The following is a 9,518-nucleotide window of genomic DNA, read 5'->3' on the forward strand; positions in this document are numbered from 1 at the left end:
TTTAATGTGCAAGCAACAACGTGAGCAACAGCAACAAGAAGCAATAACTTTACTGCGTAACCGTCTGGGTACCCTGACTATACAAAACTCCGGAAGTTTATTTTCCGAAAATGAAGTCAGCTCTTGCACGTCTGAATCGTCCTCAATCTCAAGCATTTCAACTTGTGCAGCTCACTGTAACTCAATATGCGAGAATGGACACGATTCAAGCCAAACATGGAATCATGAAAATGAAGAAAACGAGTTTACTGCAAATTCTTTGGTTATGCAGCCTTGGAGTCCAATGACAACAGCAGTGCTGGTACTGGATGTGCAAAATTACTTTGTGTTACCGCAGGGTTACGGACGTACACGACAAGACACGAGGACAGAGTATTTCCCCCGCGTTAAGGACTTTTACGACCGCGTTGATAATGTCTTACTTCCGACTTTACAAGATGTACTTCTCGCTAGTCGCTCAGTTGGGGGCATGGAAGTCTTTTATTCAATTGTAGAGAACGCAACCCACGATGGTCGCGAGAGATCGCTAGCTCATAAACATGCTGGGATTCATGTGCCAAAACATGGTTTTGGGGCGCAAGTGCCTTTTCAGATTGCACCTCAAGATAGTGACATGGTGTTACCCCGCACAGGGATCAAGTAAGGAATCTTTTGTTGTTTCTATTGGCTTGCATTTGACTATCACTTTTGCTTTCTAGTGTATTTACTGCCACAAATCTCGACTATATTTTGCGAAACTTGATGGTAACCCACGTTGTGGTCATGGGGCTTTCAGTACTTAATAGTATCGAGGCTTGTGTTCAGAGTGCAGTCGACAGAGGATACCAAGTCACTGTGATAAAAGAAGCGCTTTTTTTGTTTGAAAAAAGTATGAAAGAGGACTCAATAATGGTGGAGAGTATGGCCCAACAAGGTGTTCAGGTCCAATCTGCTGCTGAATTTGTTGAAAAAGTGCAGTCTTTTATCTAAATTGTCAAATAATGGACATTTGTTACGAAGGACCAAGAAAGGTAAAAAATAAAAAAGGGAGTTAGATCACATTTGACAAAATTTGGAATTCCATTTACTTAACTCTTCTAAAGTTAGCAGACAAAAAGGTGGTCGTTGATATAACACTGGACGCAACAACTTGTACATCTTACTTTCTGCTTAGCGCCTCGTTCGACGAACCTTGCAGTTGGCTACTGAAGGTGATGGAGAAATCGATGGGTCTTCATAATATGTGGAGGGATTGGGAGAGCCACTGTTTGTTTCATAGCTTGGTGGTGGAGAGATTGTGGATGAGACCTGTTCTAATGGAATAGCAGGATATGAATAACTTGGCGACTCGCTTGACGGCACAGAATTCCACATTGGCTCTTCTTTTGATAATGTTGGATCTTCATTTGATTTTGATCCTGGAACCGTCGAAGGGACGTCTGGCACCCACTTAAAGTCGATGGACAAACCGGTTTGTTCACTAGGAGGAGTTTCAATTGCTCCGTGATCAATGCCAAATGTTTTTTTAAGGTCTGCAGACATTGTCACGGGTGCACCACTCGTTGTAGCTTCAGTCTCTGTCGCGGCTGCTATAGTGTTCCCTAAAGTCCCAACATACTCATAGGTGGTTGGGGCTGGGTCCATTGAGCTTAGGTATGCGTCATTTACGCTTGACTCGCCACCATCCATTTGAAAGTCTCCTCCAGCTGACACGGAAGAGAGGATGAGAGCACCACACATCAATGAGGATGCAAAACTAGTCTTCATATTGGTAAGTGCACACGTGGTAATTAACAAGCTGATTCAAGAGTTAGTTTATGCTGTAATGAGGTAGGAAAATTCCGTGAGATCGGGAAGCTTATTATGGAAGACAAAGGGCATTACATTTCGTGTGCTTCATTCTTGGGATTTGATTTGAAATTTTCTCACGACGCAACGTCGAAAGCTCGCAGCATTTCAGTCTTTAGAAGTTGGTGCAGATGTCAAATTGTATGCTATGTTGTAGCTCTTTGCGATGGGCACATTCAAAATATTATTGAATAGGAGTCTTGACAGAAATCATGATAAGTCAGGAATTATGTTTTCTGATTCGTGAGTTTGGGAAAAGATTTAGGTAGAAGCAAGATAAACATGCCTATTTCATTGTTTATTCTTGTAATCACAAATCTAAATAGTAATAAACTTTTCAAAGGAATATATCACAGAAAATTCAAACCTTACACAATGCTTACACTAATAAAAAGTTGTTGTTTGTGCACTTATTCTACAAGCACAAATCCTCGAACAAAACCAAGATGGCAATATTTCAAAGGGAATAGCTCGCCACTTTGGTGATCATTATATTGTCAAGGTCAAGATTTTGGAGATGTCTGCTCGCGATTCATCGATTGTAAAAATGAACATCTGGAATTCCTGTTCATATGCTTCACCAATCGATTCTATCTCATACATTGATACCTCTAAGGATCACATGGACACCCTGGTGTAAAAAGTCTTTGCTATTTCTTGTAATTCTCGAGTTTAAGCACAGTAACGGAGTGAAAACTAGGAGCTACGCAGGTGCATGGACCTTGGTAGTCTTGTCTTTTTGTCTTGATGCTGACTCAAGATCGGCGGTTTTGATCTTTTTGAGAATGACGCAGTAACCCGAAAGAAAACGGGTTACGTGCTCTCGGCGAGCAAGGCAGTCTTCCTAATATGAAAAACATCGTGATTTCTACTGATTTTTTACAGCCTTATGGGTCTAGTGCTATGTCGACTACTTAATCCATCAAGGAAAGAATAGATACACTCATCAACAAGATATGATCCGAGCTTTGTAATTCTAAGAGTTCAACTTTAAGAAACCGTAAATCCACTCGTTATAATAGCTTTCAAGAGGAAACAGCTCATGCCCTACTAGCGTTTTGTTCTATGAGCACTGCGCTCTGGCTAAGTTTACGATATTTGTTCTGCCTCATTTTAGATAAAATTGTCTTTAGGTTTATCATTCAGTAAAATATGTTCAAAAGAAGTTGAGAATATTGTCTAAGAAACACGAAGTCACCAGTTTACCAGTCGTATAACTTTACTAGCGTCACTAGTTACTCGAATCCTCGATCCATCCATTACCAGGATACGTGACATTAAAGTCATCATCATTTCGTCGATATACTTAATCTATCAAATCAAATTGATATATGTCATGTTTTTTATCTAGATCGTAGATAGCTCGTTTACTTGGACTTTGTAGCGAAAAGTGATTCCTCCTGCAATTGGAGTCGGTGCTGTGTTTGTGTTTCCATCGTAAAACTCTTGGCCATCAAGCGATAATAGAACACGCACGAGTTCTCCACATTCAAGTGACAACTCTGGAAGCACAAACTCTGCCGCCTGAGCTGCTCCGTCAATTTTCACGGGTACAACCTGTGTCCATTCACGCATTAAATTAGGAATCAAACAAAATAAATATCTATTCCAAGCATACCCTTGAGGTCTTTGACGAAGCCGAGTCCAGTTTCACGCATGCCGACGATGTCGCAATCAAATTTTTTACCTGAAGTACTACTTGCATACCAGGTTCTGCCTCTTGAGGTGTAATTCCACATATCTCTGGAATTGCGCAGTACGTAAATGGTAAACTTGCGTCCGTGTAATGCTCGCCGTCCAAAGCTACAAACACCTCTACTTCTTCTTTCAATTCAAACGTCATATCTTCAGTAGCATCAGCAGTAGAATCCTTATCATTATAAAACGGAAAAGGTGGCGTTCGGAAGAGTACCCGTCGAGAAGTTAGTTCTTCTGACTGCAAGCAGTTGGCTGGTAGCACCACGCAATGATCCTTCCACTTAAGCTTAACAGTCGCATCTTGAGTATCAAAATGGAAAAAGTTCCCGTTTATAGAGACTTGTGTCCCACCTCGTATTATTCCAACATTTGGAAAGATACTAAGTAAACGACCAGGAGCTGGCATACCAAACACCTTCTTTCCCATCTGTTTGTGAGGAAGTAAGAACGTTCGTCCTGCATTCATAGAAACTTGTACATGAAAGACAAACCCCGTCTCTGCATATTTCTTCCACCAATCAGCTGATAAATGCTGCGCTTTCGCAACAGCTGGTGTGATATTCCACTCAGGAAGAGGTGGTATCGTGCAAGTCACAAAGTTCCCAGATACTTTGTCTATAGAAAGAGTAGCTGATACTTGTGGTATCTGATTGAGAGAATCAGTATTGTTGTTCTCGTCTTTTATATTTGGTACATGATACTCGATCGTCACCAAAAGCTGTATGGCTTCGGGCGGAAAGACAGTTGACAATTCCAAGGTGATTGTGTGGGGCAAATCATCAATGAGAAATGAGTTGGGAATCACACGAACAAGTTGAGCTGTATGTACGTATATTATATGACGCTTTGTTGGAAGTGTCGGATCTATACACACTGGTGTAAATATCACTCCTTCATCGTACGAGATCTCGAGCGTGTAAGGCACAACTCTTTCATCATTAAAGGGAAGAGGAGGTAACGTGAGCCGTAATTGTCTGTCGGTCACATCAGAAAGATCATCTTCTCCAGTGTCCAAACAGTTGTCGAAAACCCCAATTGAAACTTCAGACTCTGAAGTGACAAGCTGATCACTGTATTTATCGACACAACAACGCATAAATCGAACAATCGGACGCTGACAGATCAATGGGAGATGACCACAAAGTGACAATGTAAGTTCTTCTCCACCTATCGCTTGAGCGTCAAACGCTGACACAGCAACAATTTGGGGTCGCTTGAATACAGTAAAAACTCTACCATTCGACGTAAAATTCTTTCCATCCATTGCTACTTCGACTACATACTCCCCCATGAGACGAAATGTTGGTACTTGGCAAACTACTTCACCAGTCGTCTCACAAAACTCCCCGAGAGTACCACGCAGTAATTGACCATCCGTCAGCGGTAGGAATCGCACTGTGACATTCTCACTTGACCAGAAACCGCTTCCACGTACCTTCAGTTCATACCCCCCTGCGTAATCACCGCAGGTTGGCGAGATGTTAGAGATAGTAGTCGGAGCAAAAACGCACAAGTTGCGATCTTCACACAGCACGGAAGTAACTACTGCATTGTGCAAATGTTCGACACAGCGAGGAGCAAATTCGCAGTTGTATCTGCTAGGACTTTCACTATTTACTCCATGGCCTAACTTTCCATACCGACCATTGCCCCACGTGTATAGTTGATTCTTCGTTGTGAGAGCTGCCGAGTAGCTCCCACCAGCAAATACTTTTGCCCATTTGATCGACTTGTTACTGGCGACAATGTTATCACTTTTGTCTTTGAATTTCTCGTTTCTAAAACAGTCACCTTGACCAAGTTGACCAAAAAAGTTAAATCCCCAAGAAAACATTTCTCCAGCATTTGTGACGGCTATAATATGATCCGTACCGCTTGCTAAATCAACAAAATGTTCATTATTTGATCCGCTTGCTCGTAACAAAATGTACGGATCTGTACTTTGAACCATATCAATTGAATTCAATCGAAGTGATTTACCACCTAGAAGATAAATCCTACCGTCAGCAAGTAGAACTGCAGTGAACGTATTGCCACAACATACAGTAACAACGCGAGGCTTGTTATAGAAAAATTTAACATATTTTGGCCACGCACAAATGCTATTAATCATTCCATTCGTTTCTTTTGAAAGACTTTTGAACACATGACCAAGCTGTCCTTCAAAATTTCGACCCCAAGTGTACAAATCGCCAGTATCTGTGACAGCAGCCGAATGATCTTCACCACAAACAACCTGACGAAATACTAGTTTAGGTGCAGTGATTACACAATGTGGAGCAGTCGCAGCAGTTTTGTCATCAATTTCAGGGCCAAGCGTCTTAACAAAACCATGATGGTGACCAAGTTCACTCCATTTCAATGTCGTACCACATTGACCCCATGAGAAAAGCTGACCATCCAACGACAGTGCAACGTTGTGATTCTTCCCAACGGCTATTTGTTGAAATTTGACATCCTGTAATGTCTGAATGTCAAGCTCACTGTTTCTGTAAACAGCTGCTTTCGTGTCTTTATCTTGAAAAAGCCAGACAGGTTCCCAAGCATCAACCAACACAACGATCCGATCGTATGCACCACAGATTCGTCGCACTTTGCGTCCTAATAAATTGTCTACAATTGTAAATCTACCTCCTGTATGTTCACCACAGATGTACAAGACGCCTAAATTGCCTTCCATTCCACCGACTTTTGGAACGACTGAGGTTATTATCGTACTGAAATAAGAGCACCAAACATCTGTGTTTCAAGATTGATATAATTTAAACCAATCATGATCGAGTAGCCAGTCCACCCTTTATTCACTTTCACTTTAATGCTCTTAGCGTTGCTACTGCTGTCCTTGGTCTCTCGTCTGAGGGCACGACCGGCTGCGTGTGATCTCGACGGCATTCAGATTGAGCATGGAAGTGCTACGTACTTAATAGGACAGACTCATCGACCGGGTAGCATATTTGCACGGTGTGAGAACGGAGTCCCAACTTGCTTTGAAGACCGTGGATTGGTGGATGCACCGCAGTGGATCAACAATCGAGAAGTCAAATGCTCAGAAGCATTACATCGTCGGCGACTAGGCGTCGCAATTATTCTTCAAGAAGATATTTGGCCGGATCATATTGTGTGGTATCGAATAAGCGGTTCGTTTTCCGCTTACGAACTCGAGGTGATCAATACGGCCGTGGAATTTTACAGAAGAGTCGACGTTAATGTGTCTTTGCAAGAATGTGATCCAATTACAAAATGCAGAGGTAAGTATGTGAGCATTGAACAGAACGAAGACGCGTGCTATGGTATGGTAGGGTACGTAAATGATGGAAAACCACAAATCATGAACCTTGGTGAAACTTGTTTTGAAGGTGGCCCTGGTAACGTCATCCATGAGATTGGCCACGCTATGGGACTATACCATGAACATACACATCCAAATCGAGAGGTGATTATTCTGACAGATCAAAATTTGCCAGTTTCAGCTGAAAATTATGCCAAAAAAAACGATCAAGAGGCCACATTTAAGCCGTACGACCCAAAATCTATCATGCATTACGGTCGCACAGCAGGTCTTTGCTTTCCAAAGGCTTATTATCCAATGAAAGTTTTTTGTGATGTGGAGAATGTCAGAAACTGCATCCAACCTGTTGAGCAGCATTGCAATTCAAGTCGAGATGCTGAGATTGGAACACGTGCTGTTTTTAGTGCTGGTGATGTCATAACTCTACGGGCTCTTTATGGCTCATTGAAGAAAACGCCGGCGCATGATATTAGGATTCCAACGGTAGCTTCCTCAAAGAGTACTCATGGAGCGGATACACCCCAAGTGCGATTAACTGAAACAAGTTACAAACCTGGAGAAGTCCATAGCAAATGACTGATATTGTAAACTACGGTTTTCATCTGTTTCAAATATAGTTCTAAGTGTTCATTGTAATTCGAAAGCATGTCTTCAGATTCTTATAGGTGCAGGAACTGATAGTGTTTACAATGATCGTACGAGCTTACACCTGATTCGTACGTGATACCATCTTTTGTACTGAATCCCGAAGTGATCCATGTGCCAATGACTTGGTCCTGACCCTGCAATAGGTACACATTATTCGTTCTTGGCTCCGTTGTACCAAAGTATTTACATGCCTTGACGTAGAAGCGATGGATGCAAGATGTGTTGCCATTTAAACGATTATTAGTATCGACGACGCCATCTCGAACCATATCCATCATTTCACAATCACCATCCGAGTCACCCGAGGAGTAAATGGGAGGAGCCCCGTAATGCATTGGCTTTAAAATGCTCTTGACAATTGTCGCCTTGCCAGGACCCCAAGTTATCGGATAATGATCAACAAGTTTACCCGTAAACAGCCCCGCCGCGTCAAATTTAAAGCGAACACCGTAGACGTTGTCATTTGGCACCGTATTGCCCAATCCAAACAAATTACCGGCTTCAGCAGCAAAGAGCTGAGGAGACGCACTGATGATATATACGTCAACACCTGCAGTTCGAAGCGCCCGCATAGTTGATTCTTGACCGGAAAAGAAGCGCAAACCTTTGGTATACGAACCCTGAACTTGTAGATGTCCTGTTGAAGTGTAGGTAGGGGTTTCAAGTGCTTGACCTAGATTCCAGCGGATACTAGAGCGAATCAAAGTCTGAATCTCACTTTTTGTCATACCAAGAAGCAGTTGTGGAAAGATCGTCGCAGCGACGGTCATTGAACACAGAGAGTGGTCATTGGTCCCAATCATAGCCTCAAGTCCAAACAGTAGAAAGGCTAGTTTTGCACGAAAATTGTGATACTCACGAGATCCTTTGATCTCTCTTAATGTGACGGTTGTAACGGAAGCAGTAGCGACGAGATGATACTTAGATGCGATATAGGCGTTGTAAAGCACTTCATAGTCCTTGACTGTCTCAGCCAAAGCTGTAGCTAAAGTCACGGAGGTGCCATATACATCATCACCAAGCTTCGAGTGGATACCATTAGAAAGACAAGTATCACCATTACTAGCGTTCAAGCCTCGTGAAAACATGAGTTTCAACTGCTGAGGTGTAAAGCGAAAGTCGAGATTGTCTACCTGATAAAATACTGCCGTGTACGAAATGTCACCAAACATGCACGTGTTGTCCCAATCGAAGACGGCATAGGCCTCGCCTTTTCCACGAACCGAGTGGATATTACCCAAAAGGTTATCGACCACTTTGTTGTTATAGTCTGGGGCCTCAGCAGTAAGAAATGCGCTCTTTGCAATGACACAATCTGCCATAAAGGCCGCAGACAGCACCGCAGCAACGATACGGACCATACTTGACAAGTTAATGTCGACTATGAGGTAAGATAAAGATTATAAAATGCTATCAGATCCTCGCGAATTTATCAATACCAGACCAGTATCAGATAAGGCTCGGATGGTGTACCAGCTGTCATGATTATAAATTTGGAGAATGTATTGTAGAAACAGATCTTTCTGTGGATCATTTCGAAACTTCATCACAGCAAACGTTACATTTATGGCTTCGATTTTGCAGTTTTCGCGTGCTTTCTCGGACCAAAGATATTTCAGAGGCTTATAGTAAGTGTACGGATGCGAGACGTTACAGACATATTATAATGGATAGATGAAATGATAGAGAAAAGTCATAGTACGAAGTTTACAGTTGGTAACGTGCATCATGTTATTGCGTACGTATGTATACATTACATTTCTATGCAGTTAGACTATAACACATACTTTTTCTGTAGTTGACACTTTTGTGCATTGTGCTGTATCGAAAACGATGTATTCGGTATGATACGTCGAGCATGTGTTGGGAATAAACGTGTGATCTGATCATCAAAGCTTTCTCATCAAGTGATTTGGAACTCCATGACAAGCTTCCTGGTCGTGATGCATCATTATGCCTTAGAGAATAGTTACCTTCATTATGAAGTTGCACATGGCGACGAGCCAAGAGATTGTCGTTCCCCACAACAATAATTTAAAGCACAAGATTGTGTACG

At 42.2% G+C, this 9,518-nt stretch overlaps 5 protein-coding genes across 5 annotated transcripts; 2 read left to right on the forward strand and 3 right to left on the reverse strand.

The window, feature by feature from the left end:
• Window positions 1–4: 4 nt before the first annotated feature.
• PHALS_03958 (Isochorismatase-like) lies at window positions 5–1,108 on the forward strand (the record flags this gene model as incomplete). The annotated part of the gene is made up of 5 exons (XM_024718255.1): window positions 5–639; window positions 699–744; window positions 805–891; window positions 953–1,010; window positions 1,083–1,108. The coding sequence occupies 5 exons, from the start codon at window positions 5–7 to the stop codon at window positions 1,106–1,108; spliced, it is 852 nt and encodes a 283-aa protein (XP_024583672.1).
• A 41-nt stretch (window positions 1,109–1,149) lies between these two features.
• On the reverse strand, window positions 1,150–1,746 carry PHALS_03959 (uncharacterized protein; the record flags this gene model as incomplete). Its single annotated transcript, XM_024718256.1, has 1 exon — window positions 1,150–1,746. One exon carries the CDS (start codon window positions 1,744–1,746, stop codon window positions 1,150–1,152), a length of 597 nt encoding a protein of 198 aa, XP_024583673.1.
• A 1,428-nt stretch (window positions 1,747–3,174) lies between these two features.
• On the reverse strand, window positions 3,175–6,205 carry PHALS_03960 (E3 ubiquitin protein ligase; the record flags this gene model as incomplete). The annotated part of the gene is made up of 2 exons (XM_024718258.1): window positions 3,175–3,384; window positions 3,446–6,205. The coding sequence occupies 2 exons, from the start codon at window positions 6,203–6,205 to the stop codon at window positions 3,175–3,177; spliced, it is 2,970 nt and encodes a 989-aa protein (XP_024583674.1).
• Window positions 6,206–6,340: 135 nt separating this feature from the next.
• On the forward strand, window positions 6,341–7,390 carry PHALS_03961 (RxLR-like protein; the record flags this gene model as incomplete). The annotated part of the gene is made up of 1 exon (XM_024718259.1): window positions 6,341–7,390. The coding sequence occupies one exon, from the start codon at window positions 6,341–6,343 to the stop codon at window positions 7,388–7,390; it is 1,050 nt and encodes a 349-aa protein (XP_024583675.1).
• An 83-nt stretch (window positions 7,391–7,473) lies between these two features.
• On the reverse strand, window positions 7,474–8,823 carry PHALS_03962 (HAD-like domain; the record flags this gene model as incomplete). The annotated part of the gene is made up of 1 exon (XM_024718260.1): window positions 7,474–8,823. One exon carries the CDS (start codon window positions 8,821–8,823, stop codon window positions 7,474–7,476), a length of 1,350 nt encoding a protein of 449 aa, XP_024583676.1.
• Window positions 8,824–9,518: the final 695 nt, after the last annotated feature.

Source organism: Plasmopara halstedii (assembly GCF_900000015.1).
Source record: "Plasmopara halstedii genome assembly, contig: Scaffold_2439, whole genome shotgun sequence".
Taxonomy (NCBI): Eukaryota; Oomycota; class Peronosporomycetes; order Peronosporales; family Peronosporaceae; genus Plasmopara; species Plasmopara halstedii.